The sequence below is a fragment of the Canis lupus genome, chromosome 17 (assembly GCF_048164855.1).
Source record: "Canis lupus baileyi chromosome 17, mCanLup2.hap1, whole genome shotgun sequence".
Classification (NCBI taxonomy): Eukaryota; Metazoa; Chordata; class Mammalia; order Carnivora; family Canidae; genus Canis; species Canis lupus.
The window spans coordinates 54,422,691-54,439,787 of record NC_132854.1 but is presented as its reverse complement, the minus strand read 5'-3'; the positions used below and the strand labels follow the sequence as shown (position 1 = coordinate 54,439,787).

At 40.5% G+C, this 17,097-nt stretch overlaps 2 protein-coding genes across 29 annotated transcripts in view; one reads left to right on the top strand and one right to left on the bottom strand.

Annotated features, from left to right (window-relative positions):
- LACC1 (laccase domain containing 1) overlaps positions 1–5,809 on the bottom strand; it is a 181,695-nt gene extending 175,886 nt beyond the window's left edge. For 3 of the 14 annotated variants that reach the window (XR_012010115.1, XR_012010116.1, XM_072782976.1), the window contains exons 1-4: positions 4,798–4,956; positions 4,063–4,682; positions 2,857–3,038; positions 1,946–2,111 (exon numbers count right to left, since the gene is read on the bottom strand). Coding sequence is in view for 9 of the 14 variants with exons in the window: in XM_072782976.1 (XP_072639077.1) it covers positions 1,946–2,111; positions 2,857–3,038; positions 4,063–4,624 (910 nt within the window). In the remaining 5 variants the exon portion in view is untranslated. Of the gene's footprint in view, positions 1–1,945; positions 2,112–2,856; positions 3,039–4,062; positions 4,683–4,797; positions 5,172–5,276; positions 5,393–5,649 lie in introns of those variants that run through there. The other 11 variants (XR_012010112.1, XR_012010113.1, XR_012010114.1 and 8 more) reach the window with 9 other exon arrangements.
- Positions 5,810–5,970: 161 nt separating this feature from the next.
- CCDC122 (coiled-coil domain containing 122) overlaps positions 5,971–17,097 on the top strand; it is a 43,670-nt gene continuing 32,543 nt past the window's right edge. For 5 of the 15 annotated variants that reach the window (XM_072782978.1, XM_072782986.1, XM_072782980.1 and 2 more), the window contains exons 1-3: positions 6,735–7,052; positions 14,983–15,068; positions 15,589–15,704. In XM_072782978.1, the coding sequence (XP_072639079.1) occupies positions 7,045–7,052; positions 14,983–15,068; positions 15,589–15,704 (210 nt within the window). In that variant the 5' untranslated portion in view covers positions 6,735–7,044. The other 10 variants (XM_072782988.1, XM_072782989.1, XM_072782979.1 and 7 more) reach the window with 9 other exon arrangements.

Genomic DNA, 17,097 nt, shown 5'->3' with positions numbered 1-17,097 from the left:
AGGCAGAGACACAGGCAGAGAGAGAGAGAAGCAGGCTCTCTGCAGGGAGCCTGATCTGGGACTCGATCCCAGGACCCTGGGATCATGACCTGAGCCAAAGGCAGATGCTCAACCACTGAGCCACCCAGGAGTCCCAAAATACTCGTTTTTAAATGAGGTACACTATGCAAAGCACCTGATATGGGAAAGACATTTAATGGGAGGTCCTTCCACTTTCTTTAAAAATATTCTACTCTTCCAGTTTCCACTGAGATTATACCTTTGTAGTGTTCTCTCTCTCCTTCACTTTATTTTCACATTTTTAAAAATGGGGTGGGGGAATAAATAACATAAAATTTGCCATTCTAACTATCTTCAGTAGTGTTAAATATATTCACATTTTGTGCAACCAAGCTCTAGAACTTTTTCATCTTGTAAAACTGAAACTCTATACCCATTAAGTAACAACTCCCCCTTACCACTACCCCCTCAGGCCCCTGGCACCCACCATTCTACTTTGTTTCTATAAATTTAACTACCTGAGATATTTTATGTAAGTGGAATCTTACAGTTTCTTGTGACTGACTTATTACATTTAGCGTAATGTCCTCAAGGTCCTTATTTAAATAGGTGTCAAGATTTCCTTCCTTCCTAATGCTAAATAATATTTATATCACATTTTGCTTATATATTCATTCATCTATGGACACCTGGTTTGCTTCCACCTCTCTGCTATTATGAATAAACCTGCTATAAGCACAGGTGTGCAAGTATCTTGTCGCAATCCTGCTTTTAATTTTTTTGGATATATACCCAAAAGTAGAACTGCTGGATCATATGGTAATTCTATGTTAAAATTTTTGAAGAACCACCATACTATTTTCTATAGCAGCTGCACCATTTTACATTTCCACCAATTGTGCATCAGGGTTCCAATTTCTCCACATCCTCACCAACATTTGTTATTTTCTTTTTTTTTTTTTTAATATGAGCTATCCTAATACGTGTGAGGTTATATCTCATTGTAGTTTTGATGTGCATTTCCCTAATTAGTGACATTAAGCATCTTTTCACAAGGTTGTTGGCCATTTGCTTATCATGTTTGGAGAAATGTCTATTCAAGCTCTTCATCCATTTTTATTTGGGTTATTGCTTTTTTGTTGTTGTTGAGTTGTAGGAGTCTTTTATATAATCTAAACATTAACCCTTTATCCGATATATGAACTGCAAGAATTTTCTCCCTCTCTATGGGTTGCCTTTTAGCTCTGTTGACTGTGTCCTTTGATGTACAGTTTTTAAATTTTGATGAATTCCAATTGATCTGTCTTAACACAGCATCTAAAAATCCCTATCTTTGGAGAATAAAGGCACTAGACCATAACATATTAAACTAAATGCTGTGTTGCTTTGCTTGCTTTTTCTTACCTCCATACCTTTACTCAGGATGCTGCCCCTTCATCTTCATGAATACCTTTCTCCAGCATGTCTTATCTTCCTATTCCCCATTGCTTAGACTTCAAAGGTTTTCAATCAGAGGCAGTAACACACTCTTTGGAGTGTTTTGAAAAGCATCAAGGGTTTTTTGTTTTTGTTTTGTTTTTGGTTATTATAACTGGAGGAGCTACTGGTATTAGAAATTTTGAAAGCCAAGCAAACTGCAATATAAGATTATCTTGTCCAAAATGTTACAGAAAATGCTGAGAAACACTGGCACCTAGTCAAGTCCTACAACAAACTCCTCAGGAATCATCCTGGGTACTGCTTCCTTTGGGAATTCTACTTTGATTCATATAACTCAGGTACTGCTTGTATCTGCTCCTGTAATAAAAATATGCTGGCTCTACTCCTATTTTTATACTTAATACCATGTAAAGTAATTACCTGTCATGCCCACCAGAAATAAACTATAATTTTTCTTGTACTATAAAACTGGTAAAATCCTAAATGCGTAATTAAATATACTTACCAGAATGGGCAACCCCACATGCTTTTTTGACAGGATCAGCAAAAACAATTGGCATACAGTCAGCACCAAGAGCTGCTATTGTGACTCCTCTCTGATTTGTGGTGATTCCATCGTAAGATTCAGGTTCCTTCCTTCCCATAATCCAGACGTCATTGGCATGATCAGTCTAATACCAAAGATGTTTGAGAAAAATATTTTGAAAGTAGAATTTCTCATACCATAAGCTTTTTCTGAAGATGTTCTTTTGTACAAAATTATATATCCAGTATAATATTACTAGCAAGCATTAAAAATATTACTTCTATATATGGTAAAACATCAAATTTACTTGTCATTTAACTTCTGATATTGTAATCTCTGCATATTTTACTCCAAGGAAAGCAAACTTTAACACTTAAAAATTTAATACAGTCCATCATGAATATCTCCTACTAGAGATGAAGAAATCTTCACCTGTAGCACTTTCCATATAGTACTATTTATGGAAAGAAATTAATTACCAAATTAAAGATATTTTTTATTTTTCCTGACCCAAATAATGCTAGGACTCTCTACGAAACAAGGCATCAGTAATGATCCTAGTTCTTCCTAATGTTGATTTAGAAAATAATGGCCTTTTTCTCTCACCATTCTGGAATCTTCCTTCTAAATCAAAAAGGGTAGTGCTACTATACTCTGAGAATTAACTGTACTTTTAGACACAAGGAGATTCAGGTAAAAGATGTCTGTCATAGGATTGATTTTTAGACCATTATTGTACAGATCTAGGAAAAACAACCATAAGCATTATCCTAAAAATTTGGGATAAAACACCAGATGCAAAAGTTAAATAGCTTGTTTCAAGTCCATGTAGTCATTAGCACAGTCAAGAATATACTTTAGATCTTCTAAAACGTGAAACAAAATTTTACCTTTATTCGGTAAAATTTCTCCACGTTAAATCCAGCAGCATTCCCCAACCTACGCAGATTTTCTTGAACCACCACCTTGGGATCTCTCCGTTTGGAACTACTGAAGAGATTGAATGAACTAAGAGTTGGGATGTAAGATATTCCACCTGTTCTTGTAGTAAATCCATGTAAAAAAATATCTGCTGAATAGAAGTAGTAAAGATTAAAAATAAACCATGCAAAAGACTATAAAATGTTACAAACCCTCTGATTTCTACAGCTCCCTGTACCTCCATGTGTTCTTGTTACATATGACTTTGTGTTTGCTTTACCTTCCCCATGGGATTATTGCTCTTCAAAGAGTATCCTCTGTCCCACTTGTCTTTGTTCCTAACAGCATATAGCCCACGGTAAATATTGTTTAACCAAAGAGTAACACTGACTATTTAAAATTTCATTCTTGGGGATCCCTGGGTGGCTCAGCGGTTTGGCGCCTGCCTTTGGCCCAGGGCATGATCCTGGAGTCCCGGGATTGAGTTCCACGTCGGGCTCCCTGCATGGAGCCTGCTTCTCCCTCTGCCTGTGTCTCTGCTTCTCTCTCCCTCTCTGTATCTCTCATGAATAAATAAAATCTTAAAAAAATAATAAATAAATAAAATAAATAAAATTTCATTCTTCTGTGAAGGTGCCAATGAGTTAAAGTATCAGAATTTTTAAATAAGAGATGCTTAGTGTCATAAATCTCTTTTTAAAGGAAGGCCGGGGGGGTTGTCGTAAAGCTGAATTTGCATAAAGAAAATTTATTTATCTAGGGGGGCTTTGAAGGGACCATCCCTTGATATCCCTGACCTCTCATATTAGTGAACTCAAAAATCTTATAGTTGGGATGCGGGGGTGGGGTGGGGTGGGGTGGAGTGGGGGGGACTTAGCAGTTGAGCGTCTACCTTTGGCTCAGGGCATGATCTCAGATTCTGGGGGGGCGAAGGGGGGATTGTGGGGGTGGGAATCAAGTCCCACATCAGGCTCCTTCCACCTGGAGCCTGTTTCTCCTCCCTCTGGCTGTGGTGTCTCTGCCTCTCTTTCTGTGTCTCTCATGAATAAATAAATAAAATCTTAAAAAAAAATTCCTATAGTCTACAAGAGAAAGGTGGGAAAAAAGGTGAACAACCTCTAAAGAAAGACTGTTTCTTCATGTATATAGTAAAAACAGCATGGTGTTCAACATACCTGAGATCAACGGAGATGTGATAATGGTTAACTCTCCTTTCAGTGCTGGCAGAGTTCTCAAATACGTTTGTATTTCATTCTGGATTGCTTCTACTTCTTGAGCTGTGATCATGCTTACTTCAGTGGATTGTTTCAAAAGACCTCCCCTCGAAGTCACCTGTAAGTCTTCAAATTCAAAATTGTAAACACTGGTGAAGAGTTGATCAATAAAAGCCTTCAGTAACGTCTTCCGGTGCATGGATACAATTACCTTAATGCTGCTCAAATTTTTTTCATCAATTTTTTGCTTAATAGTATACAAAGAGGCAGCCATACTAGGATTGCTAACAGTCTCAAATTCTCTCAAGAGAGTTGATAATCCATTGCTTCCTTCTAATTCACAGTTATTATGCGCACCATCCCTTTCACAGCTGATGTTATTGTAACACATTATGCAAAGAAACTTAGCCTTGGCAGCATGGTGGAATCGGACAGCGTCCAGTGTCTTCAGCAAGGCTTGATGACTATTTTTCTGAGAGTTAAACTGCAAACCAAAGAAATCAACCAACACTGCCTCTGCCATCCTTCCACGAAGGTGCAAAGCTCTTCAAAAATGATTTCTGCGCCTCCCAGGAAATCACCTGTAAAGAAAAATTAGCCGAAGAACGCAAGGTCGTATCAATCTTCTTATAGTTACAACAGAAATTTGTACCTACGTTTAAAAGAAAAAGTTTCACTGATCTAAAAAAACATAACCTGGGTGGCTGGGGAATCCCTGGGTGGCTCAGTGGTTTAGCACCTGCCTTTGGCCCAGGGTGTGATCCTGGAGTTCCCCGGATCGAGTCCCACGTCGGGCTCCCTGCATGGAGCCTGCTTCTCCCTCTGCCTCCCTCTCTCTCTCTGTCTCTCATGAATAAATAAATCTTTAAAAACATTAAAAAACAAAAAAATAAAACCATAACAAAATAGTCCATTATTTGCCTTAAGAGAACCATGAGACCTGAACCATCTCTTAATTCACTTCTCAGGAAAGTGATTTTGTGCATCTTTCCAGCAGAACAACAGTTCCAGTTTCTGTGTGGAAATTCTTTTTTTTTTTTTTCCCCTTTTTTTACACAGCAAATTCTAAGTAGGGAATTACTGGACTTAGACAAAGTCCTCTTTCTAATTACAGGGTGTCAACTTATGTTACAAGACATCATTAATCCCGACGTGACTGGCATGTTGGGTCCCACCTCTTCCTAAGAAATAGGTTCAATGGAGCTGCACCGAGAATGCGCGCTTTTAAGCGGGTAAAGGCTGAGACGACCCCGCAGTCACAGGGCACTCCGGGTCGGCGCCGGCCCGGACGCGCGGCCCCCGCGGCTCCCGCCACAGGGGGCGCCCCCGCCCCGCCCGGCCGCGACCCGCTGACCCGCGGACACGCCGCCCAGGCGGTTTCCGCCCGCCCCCCGCCCGCCGCCCGCCGCCCGCCGCCCGCCGGCCCGCGCCCGCCTCGCCGAGGACCCCCGCCTCGGGCCCCGAGGGAACCCGGAAGCGACGAGCGCCGCGCTCGGAGCCCTGAGTCCGACCCCGCGACGCCCGCCCCGCCCGCCCCGCCCGCCTCACCCGCCTCACCGCCGACCGGCCACGGGCGCCCCGCCCGGCGGGAGCTCGACGGCCGCGGCCCCGCGGCTTCGGAAGGCCGGGCCGGCCGGCGCCCCGCAGGGAGGCGCGGGCGAGTTCGGGGCCCGGCGAGGCCGCCCTCCGCCGCCCGAGGGAGGGAAGAGAAACAGGAACAGAGGCTCGTAGCCCGAGCGAGCCCCGTCAGCTAGTGGGGGCCGGGGGGCGGGCGGAGCGGGCCGGCGGGCGGCGAGCCCGGGCGGGGGCGGGGCGGGGCCGCGAGGGGGCGGGGCCGCGAGGGGGCGGGGCCGCGAGGGGGCGGGGCCGCGAGGGGGCGGGGCCGCGAGGGGGCGGGGCGGCCCACACGCCCGCGGGGCTTCTGACGTGCTGGCGGGCAGGTGAGGGCGCCGGGCGGCTGGAAGGCGGGCCCGTGAGGGAGGGGAAGGGGGCGGGGAAGGGGGCGGCGGGCTGACAGGCCAGCGGGGCTTCCGACGGGCTGGCGGGCGGACCCCTGAGGGGACCGGGCTGCGGGAGGGCGGGCAGACCCTCGAGAGTAGCCGGGCGGGCGGCGGGGCGGCTGACAGGCTGGCGGGGGGCCCCTGAGGGGGTGGGGGGAGCCGGGCGGGAGCGGGACGGCGGGAGGGCGGGCCCGTGAGGGAGCGGGGCTTCTGACAGGCCGGCGCGTGGGTAAGGAGAACCGGGCGGCGGGAAGGCGGGCTCGACCCCGAGGGGAGCAGGGCGGGCGGCGGGCGGCGGGCGGGCCCGCGAGGGGGCGGGGCGAGGGGCGGGCCGGCGAGGAGGTGGGCGGGGCCGGCGAGGGGAGAGCCCGGCGGCCTGAGGGCGGGCCGGTGACCCGGAGGCGCCGGCGGCTGACAGGTTGGCGGGCTGGTGAGGGGAGCGGGGCGGTGGGAGCGACGCGGAGGCCAAATCGCAGACGACCGTTTGCGGATGGGAGTCCTCCCCGCAAGCGCGCTGCCCAGCCCTCGAGCGCCAGCAGTGCGGGCCGGCCCCTTGGTTTAACCACCGGAGCCCATCCATCCCTGAGAACCGGCTCGTGTTAGCGCTTGGCGACTCGCCCCATCCAGGTTCCAGTAATCGGCCTCGGGGTGGAGTTCGTTTGTAGTTCTTGGGGTTTGTTTTTTTTTAAGTGCGGTTTTTGTCGTTGTTGTTCCCAGAAACACTTGGTTGAACCTTCCTTGCTGACCGGACCAACACTCCTTACAGCTCCTTTCCTTGTACTGACCAGGTCTTACGTGCCCATTTAAAAATATGGACCCCTCGTAGAAAGCTAGAAGGCAGTGACTCTTAGAATTGTGATAAATTAGCACCCTCGGCTAACCTCGAAGAGTACAGGTGTAGCATACATTTAGAAGTATTGAACATCTACTACGTGGAAGGCAGATGCTAAGGTAAAGGGGAGATGTGTCCAGCCCTCAAGAGTAGGGGAGAGGGGATCCCTGGGTGGCGCAGCGGTTTGGCGCCTGCCTTTGGCCCAGGGCGCGATCCTGGAGACCCGGGATCGAATCCCACATCGGGCTCCCCGGCGCATGGAGCCTGCTTCTCCCTCTGCCTGTGTCTCTGCCTCTCTCTCTCTCTCTCTCTCTCTGTGTGTGACTATCATAAATAAAGAAAAAAGAAAAAAAGTAGGAGAGAGAGTGCTTCCTGTGCAACTGGTTGTGATGGAAAGAGAGACCCCTTTTGTCTTCATTGTTGCTCAGGTGATAAATGCTGAAGAAATTTCTCCTGCAAGAGAAAAAGTCCTAGGTACCTGGGAGTTTAGAAAAGCACTTGGAGATGGGCAAGTGCTCCATTCTATTTGACGAGGGGTAATGGGATCACAAACCCAGGATAGGAATATGCTGTTCATATCCCTGGCAGATATTTTTGTCAAAATTTGTGTTTTCATGATTTTTGTAGGGCATTTGTCAAGAACCCTAGCAGTAGATGGTACACCTGATCAGAAGGTGCACACTGCACTCTCTGAGTCTGTTTTATGTTAAATATTACCTTGAGCAAAATAGAGGTCTTTTGAGTTACAACGCTGGATTAAAATATTTATCCCTGTTTTTATAGACAATGGTGGGAATTCTTTTTTTTTTTTTTTATGAAACAGTAGGGGCAGTAAAAATTTTTAAAATATTTCAAAGTGGGAAAGCTGCCAGGGAAGAGATTGTTATTGTGTTATATTTACATACTGTTTCCTAGACTATCTAGCCTCATCTCCTAACTCTTCCCTCATCCTCATTCACCCCACTCCAGTGGTTCTCCTGGCTGCACATCAGAACTACAAGTAGAACTTAAAAACAAATCTAGGGACTCCACTTGATATACATTTGAAATAGAATCTCTGGGAGTCAAGTCTGGGCATGTTTTTCTTTGCTGTTTATTTTGTTTTTAATCTATACAGATGATTCAGATGCATAATTAGGTTTGAAAAAACAACTGCCTGACTCCCAAGCCACTCAAACTAAAAAAGGCTGTTACTTGGATGAGCTACAAGATTTTAGCCTTTACATATGCTATTCCTTGTACTTAGAACACTCTTCTCTTTTTACGCTTACTTAACTGCTACTTGTTTAACATCTTTCAAGCTCAATCATAACTTTCCTTGAATCCCCATTCTCTCACCAGAATTAATTGCTTCTTCCTTAGCATTTTGTCCATGCAGATGAAGGCCTCTCATTGATGCAGTCTGGACCCATAGCCTAATAATAAATTGAAAAAGTCAATTAATCATTGAAGTGTATGCTTTATAAGGATGAACTTGATAGTACATAAATTTTTTCTAAGTTTTTTTTTTTAGAAGTCATTTTAACCAGCACAATAACAGGTACAACTGGCATAAACAGGTTTGGGAACAAACACAGGTAACTCACTGTCAAACTGTACAATTCAACTGATAGGAGCAGAAGTAGGCAGATTCACTGGAGAGTGGTTTCCTAACCGTTCAGCATGATGTGGAAATTAGCAGCTTATGATTTACAAAGAAGATAGAATGAGTTAATTGATTAGAGGTTAAGTGCAGGTAGACTAACAGAGTGACTACTATACATCTACATTTGAATTATTTGACATGGTATCTATCTCCCTTAAAGAGACCTAGAGCATTTTGAGGACAGAGTTGATACCTGGCTGTTCAGGAAACCGTTGGAGAAATCCCCAGAAGTTCTTTAATTTTTATTTTTATTTATTTGAGAGAGAGAGCATGTGCACATGCAAGAGGGGACAGGCAGGGAGAGGGAATCTTAAGCAGACCAAGCTGAGAGTGGAGCCTGGGGCAGGGCTTCATCCGATGATCCTGAGATCATTACCTGAGCCAAAACCAAGAATCAGATGGTTAACCAACTGTGCCACCAGGCACTCTGAAATCTCCAGAAGTTGTTATGTCACCATATAAATCTTAAAAGAACAAGTGGAATTTTCAAAAACTGTAAACAGTTGTTTTTAAGCCATTCACACTAAGATTCATGGGTCTTTCCAGAAAAGTAAATATAATATTGCAAATTTCCTTGTTAAAAACCTTGTGTTAACTTCCTAAGGCTTCCATAGCAAATTACCACAAACCAGATGGCTTAAAGCAACAAAAATGTGTTCTCTCATAGAAACAGAAGTCTCAAATCTAAGTGTTGTCAGGGCCATGTTCCCTTCAAAGTGTCTCATTTTCCTTGCCTCTTCCAGTTTCTGGTGGCTCCAGGTGTTTGTTCCTTAGCTTGGAGCTGTGTGACTTGGGACTCTTATATCTTCATCCTCATATGGTTTTAATGTGTGTCAGAGTTTCAAATCTCCCTCTACCTTTCTGCTATAAGAACACCTGTGGAAATAATGACCAACCATATGAGAACAAGCAAAGGTTATTTATTCAGAGTTTGCTATGGCAGGAGAATCAGCCATCACTTTTGTGTTGGCAGAGTAGCAAAGTTTCATAGTGGAGAGAAGGAAAATCTTCAATGATACCCCAACTTGGGGCTCTTGGCATGGGAAAGCTGTAGGTAGGTTAACTAAAGCAGGACATCCTATGTGATTGGTTAAGAGTGTGCATTTTGGCTTTCTCTGATTGGTCCCAAGTTGGAAGTGGGGACAGAAATTAGGGAAGCTGTTAGTTATTCATCAAACACTGGTTATTTGGGGCCAGTTGTTATAAGACTTATTGTTTAGCTTCTGGAATTGTTATTAGAGATAGTGGTCTGGCTTCCTATGAGTCTGATATAGATAGCTGGATGGCTTCCTGCTCTGGTGACTTTAGATAGCAGGATGGTTTTCTGAGTTGGTTGCTGCAGGTTGTGGGTGAAAGTGCTATATATATATATATGTCCGGCCACTGTTTGCATAGTCAGTCTCTTAGCTGTCACTGGATTTAGGGCCCACCCTAAATCCAGGATGATCTCATCTCAAGACTCTTAACTTATTTACATCTGCAAAGATCATTTTTCCAAATAAGACCATATCACAACTTCTGGAGGTTAGGAATGGACATCTTGGCAGGACAAAGGGACACCATTCAACCTACTACAAGCTCCTTGTGGTTTAGAAATCATACTTACAGACTAAAAGAAGACCTTCCTTCTTACTGTTTCTGAATAAAACAAGCAGGTAGGTTATGACTGGATTTCATCATAGCCTATCATTTCTATTTGAAACAGTGGCCTAGCTATCCCTTAAAGCTTGGATTCAAGCTGCTGATCAGTCTCTATGTTTATACTTTAAAACGAGACATTTGGTAGTCCAGTCCTATTACAACATCCAGAGAAATCTCACTTTGGGTAGAAAGCTAGAAGCAATGTGGATAATGTATTGTCTTTGATAGGAGGTTGCCTATATCTTTGATAGAAGTTAAGGAACAGATCCTTTGAGTTTTTTGTTTTGTTTTTGTTTTCAGCATCTTGAAACTTTAATCTTATTGCCTAGTCAAAGAAGAGAATAATGCCTAATTTTAGCAGATCCTAAGACACAAGTATATAATAGGTATTAATAAATTTTTAATGATTCAATAATTAATTCCTTTGGAAGACTCTGCTAATGTTGTAACTATGGTCTTTTTTTACCTGAAGTATGTATCATTCTTACTCATTTATACAATGTATCACGTTTTTCCCACTATTATCTTTACTTGTTGGAATTGAACCACTCAAATTTGATTTCATCATGTTTGTGACAAATATAGGCCATAATTTAAAATTTGCTTGATTCCAGGAACTCTTTTATCTTATCTTTCTCCAGGCTAATTTTTTTTAGCTTTCTCAGTTAAATATCAGCTTTAGAAATTAAGGTACCCTGCCCACTTAGAAAACAAAAACAATTTCACACAAAGAAAAATTATCTGTTTTTTGATTTCTATTCTAAAAGGGTAGAATGAAATTATAAACTTAATTACTTTAACTACCTAGCAGGTTCACATGACAGCTTTTCCCATTCAGAATGAAAAACAGTGCTTATGTGATGTGGGTGCACATATACAATTGCTTCCTCTTAATTCTTCTAAGCTAAAAGCTCTCAAAAGCCCCAGAGGAGTTTGACAGCCTTGCTTTATTTTGCTCATTAACTTAGACGAGGTACCAGATGATGAGTTTCCAAAAGCTGGAACCATGGCCTTTTTAAATTCTCCCAAGAGTCAAATAGAGGGGCTTGCCTCTTCAAAGCAAAAGAGATAATGTACAAATCTAAGTGCTTAATAAATGTTAATTTGGATACTAATTGTTTCAAATTCCATCTTTCCCACTTGTTGGATGTAAGGCCTTTGGCTAATTTCTTAATTTCTCCAACTCTTAGTTTACTCATCTACAAAATATATGTAAAAATAATATCCAGCTTATAGGATTGCTTTGAGGGAAAATAAAGATAATTAATGTAAAAACACTTACAAAAAATGCTAATTATTTGTAAGTACTCAATAAATGTTGACTATAGTTATAGAAGAATGGTATTTTATTATAGTATTATTATAGTATTTGCATTACATTGTTTTCTGTAAGCTAACCTTTTTTTAGTTGAAAGTATTTTTTCTAAATGATTGTGTTTTATACGTAAGTTGGACATTTACCATTAAATACTGTAGATACTGTTTTTTTCATTAGACATTTAATTCATCTTTTTTTAATATTTATTTATTCATGACAGACACAGAGAGAGAGAAAAAGAGAGAGAGGCAGAGACACAGGCAGAGGGAGAAGCAGGCTCTGTGCAGGGAGCCTGATGTGGGACTCGATCCCTGGTCTCCAGGATCACACCCTGGGCTGAAGGCAGTGCTAAACCGCTGGGCCACAGGGGCTGCCCTTAATTCATCTTTATATTCCTCACAATACTTTGCACATTACATGTATCCACATATGTGGTTTGAATGAAAGAGTAATTAATACTGTCTAGTCTCTAAACTCTGATTTTCATTGATTTACACATTTTTAATGAATTATCAGTAGATGGCAGTAGTTTGTTTTCATTTTTATCTTTTGTCCATTCTCCAGTAGAGATCCAGAAGAAACTTAAACTTTGCCAATTTTTTTTAGATTTTATTTATTTAAGAATGAGAGAGCACAGGGGAGGTAAGGGGAAAGGAACAGAGAAAGAGGGAGAAGTAGATTCCTCTCTGAGCAGGAAGCCTCACTTGGTGCTCAATCCCACACAAGACTAGATCATGACCTGAGCCAAAGGCAGATGCTTAACTGACTGAGCCACCCAGGTGCCCCTAAAACTTTCCCACTTTAAAGCAAATATCCTTTCACAAACAGCTTAAATAAATGTCACTCAAGAGTTGCTTCAGAAATAGAGATCAAGAAGTGCTAGTTATATTTTTATTATTAAATCTAATTTTTTTATTTTTATTTTTTAAGATTTAATTTATTTATTCATGAGACACAGGGAGAGAGAGGTAGAGACACAGGCAGAGGGAGAAGTAGGTTCCATGCAGGTAGCCCAATGTGGGACTTGATCCTGGGTCTCCAGGATCATGCCCTGAGCCAAAGGGAGATGCTCAACTGCTGAGGCACCCAGGCATCCCTTTCTTTGTTTTTTAGATTTCTTCACCAAATTTTTTAGGGAATCCAAAAACAAGACCTTATATTTGTCTTCCTGGAGCTTACAGTTTAACGAACGAAGCAATGTAGTATAAAATAATGGAAATAATAAGATAAAAAACTGTCGAGTAGCAAGAATTTGCTAAATGCTGTCATGTAATTTTTTTAAGATTTTATTTATTCAGGAGAAACACACACACACACACACACACACACACACACAGAAGCAGAGACACAGGCAGAGGGAGAAGCAGGCTTCCTGCAAGGAGCCTGATGTGAGACTCAATCCTGGATCCCGGAATCACGCCCTTGAGCTGAAGGCAGATGCTCAACCGCTGAGCCACCCAGGTAACCTGATGCTGTCATAAATAATTTTATTTTAGTCCTCACAGTTATTCTAATGAGTTAGGTACTACTATTATTTCTGTTTTATAAAGAATCTGAGGCCCTGCTTGGTAAGAATTTACCTAATAAATTAGTAAGTTGTACAACCTGAGTTCAAAGCTAGCTCTATCTTATTCTATGACCTAAATTGTTATCATGGTATAATAGAGATATAGAAACAATTGTACTAAAGAGAGGGAAGGATCATATCTAGCAAGAAAGATTAAAAAAAAAAGACTTCTTAAAGAAGATGCCATCTGTGATAGAGTTAAAGATTGGCTGGAATGTTGACATGGTAGGAACAGTATTTTAGGAGCATAAGTCTATCATTAGAACAGGGTTAATTGGAGTGGAGACAGACTACAAATAGACATCTATTAAGTAAGTGCCAGATACTGTTCTAGGTCTCTGCCCTCATAGAACTTACATTAATAAAAGGAGATAGAAAAGAAACAAGTGTATATAAAATACCAGTAGTGACAAATGCTATTAAGAAAGATGAGGCAGGACACCTGGGTGGATCAGTGATTGAGCTTTTGCCTTTGCCTCAGGGTGTGATCCTAGAGCCCTGGGATCGAGTCCCGCATCGGGCTCCCCACATGGAGCCTGCTTCTCCCTCTGCCTGTGTCTCTGCCTCTCTCTGTGTGTCTCTCATGAATAAAGAAATAAAATCTTAAAAAAAAAAAAAAAGAAATATGAGGCAGAGTAAGAAAGTGGAGAATGAAGAAGGGGAGGTCAGGTCATGTTTTAGAGAAAATTAATCTGGGAAGACTTCTCTACTAAGATACTATTTAGAAATGGTAAGCAGTGACTGGATTCCAATATAATTTAAAGATAGAACCAATAAATTTTGCTAAGAGAATTACATGCAGCATATAAAAGTCAAGATTCTGGCTTGTCCTTTGGGTAAACAATTAGGGCAGAAGTCCAGGGCCACATACTTGGAAAATGTCTTACAGACGCCTTGAAACATCAATAATGAGCTCTTGTTTATGATTATCTTGGGCAATTCTTGTTGAATTGCCATGGGCTCTACACTCTTCTAGAGACCTCTTTGCTAATGTCTCCAGGGTTTGGGGGCCTGAATAAGAAAAACCTGTAATTTATTGAAAGGAGGAGACTGAAGGAGGAGATTTAGTGATCGTGATGCAGTGAACAGATATCAAGAGTTCAGTGTGGAATATATTAAGTTGAAATTCCTGTAAAAATCTAAGTGAAGATATCACATAGGCAATTTGGAATCAGTCTGGAGCTCAAGAAGGATGTTCAGGTTAGATATATAAATAGGATAAAACCTGTAAGTAGATTTTAAAGCTATGCAACTAGATGACATCACCTGAAGAATGACTATAGAGAACAGGCCTCAGGACTTAGCACTGGGACATTGACATAGATGAGAAAGCTGAGGAGGAACTAGCAAAGGAAACCCTAGACAGAGTCCATAATAACTAATGACTCACTATATATGTAGTATATATGGTAACATACTATGTAATATATATATATGTATATATTATATACACACACACTATTCTAAGCATGCTACATGTATTACTTTAATTACTTAATTTTACATTACTTGCTACATATATATCTTTAATTCTTTAATTTTATATTACTTTAATTATTATGACAGCCCTGTGAGGTTTTGCAGATGAGGACCCTGATCAAAGAAGTTTAAAAACTAAAAAAAAAAAAAAAAGAAGTTTAAAAACTTGCTCAAGATCATAACAGCTAAAAATCAGGAGAACCAAGATTCAAATAGAGTGCTATTTTCCTCCTAAACTTTCTTACTTAACCATTGTGTTTTAATTCTTGGAACTAATGATGAAATATCATTGCCATCCCTGTGAGATATTAGACAATTAATTTGTTTTCAGGATCACCAGGTTATATGACAGGGGAATAAACAAAACTGAAAAATTATCAAAATTTTTTATTTTTGTAGGCATAAAAGAGGTGAACCAGAAAGGGAGAAAGACAGTAGAATGTCAGGCAACAAAGAAAGGAAGAGTCAAGGAGTTCCTGAAGAAGGTAATGAAGCAATCTCAAGAAATAAATAATTGAAAAATAAGCAGCAACAAAAAAGTAGTATGATAGAATAATTGTGTTAAAATATTTAGCCAAATAGAATAGAAGGAAGCCTTTAAATTTCTCCAGGAAGAAACTTACATGGTGTTTAGAAAAGGCATAACAACCTGAAAATGCAGGCCTATAATGAAAATTCATCAACTATAATTGCTATATAGTTGTTACGGTAGCACTGTAATTATGCATATGTGTAAGTGGTCTGGGTAAAAAAAAATGAGGATAATCAAAATATTTATACTGTTCCACACAGGAACAGGTTTAACATTACAGTAGGGATTTCTAAATTGTGTATTGTTAAAGCTTTTGATTTCGGTTTTGTTTATAGTCAGGGAATATTACTAACCCTAAGTCTACTTTATTAATGAGAAACATCATATTTTTCATGACTTTGAGTGAAGAAATAATATCTTTCTTAGAATGTTTGCACTTAAATTTTTATTATGTACTTTATTCTTTTGTTCAGCTCTGGCTAACCAAGGCACATCTTCATTAACTGATGCAGTAGAACAAGTTGCAAAGCAACAACAATCACAAACATCAGAAATAGAAAAAAACAAAAAAGTTCTATTACATTTGCAGGTAATCCACCTTATATAGTCCTTTAAACGAGTTATTACTTTCTTCAAAACGATATTAAATTGTTAACAGGAAAGTTATTAAGGATACTTAATTTTGAGAGGCTTTTTGAAACTCCTGTTTTTCATGTTTACTCCTTAATTATTCTGTTATCCCAAAGTAAAGTCTATGTAAGTAATTCAGTTTCCTGGAACATTTTACACACCCAATATATAAGGATTCAGCAATGTCCTTACAACTGTAGTATGTACATATAAAACCCAATGTATCACCTAGAATTATTTTAAACTCACTTCTACTGATAGTTTTTCCTAAAATACTAAATTGAAGGAAGGTTAAGTTTTTAAGCCAATGTTTTTAAAGCCATGGCTTGTGAGTTATAGTTGTCAGTGTACATTTCAAGTTGATAGGAAACATTTTTGTGTTCCTTACATTTCATAATATATTCATAATTACACTGCAGGGAATCTGGAAGCCATGCTTGTTTTTTTGTATGCAGCACAATTAGATGTAACTATACTCTGTTAATGTAGCTAAAGAAGCAAAAATGGGAATGGTATCTTTACTATGTGCTTTGTAAAGGTTATTATTAAATATATTATAGAAGTAACAAATAGGCTCTAGAGCCCAGCTGCCTAGTTTGAAAGAAGATTTGCTACTTTTGCTCCATGGTTTAATTTCTCTACCCTTCTTTTTTCATATTTGTAAAGTGGAGATAATTTATGACCTGCCTTCAAGGTTTTCATGAGGATTAAATGAATTAATATTTGTAAATATATGTAAAGTATCCTGCTGGGGCTCTGGTGGACAGTATAGAGCTGGATTTTGATGTTGGCTTTAGGTATTAATGCATCAGCAGATATATGATAATAATTATACTATCATGGTAATATGGTTCTCTTATAAATATTTGCATTGCATTTATCACTTTTAGAAAAGAATACTTTTTTGCAAGAATATAATACAAAAATAATAATGTCTTAGCTTTTATAAAGACATTTTATGTAAAACTTCTGTCTTCAATGAGTCTCACAGATGTTATTTCACTTATATTGAGGGCCTACTTTCTATTAAGCATTTTGCTATTGTCCTGACTTGTCTATTGAAGAGGTCAGAAAAAAATAATCATACTCAAGGTAGAAAAGTGAACAATAGAGGCATGAACACAGATTTAACACTGAAGGAGGAATGATCACAAAGTGATGTTTCAGTTGAGCTTAAAAGAAGACACTGGAGTTTACTTGAATAATTGGGTATCTAGGACAGGTTTAAGGGTTAGGGGATGAGGAGGATGGTATCCTAGACAAGATCCTGAGAAAATTCACAGAGGCCTGAAGTAGCATCTGATACATTCATAGAACTACAGTTGATCCTTGAATAATGTGGGTATTAGGGG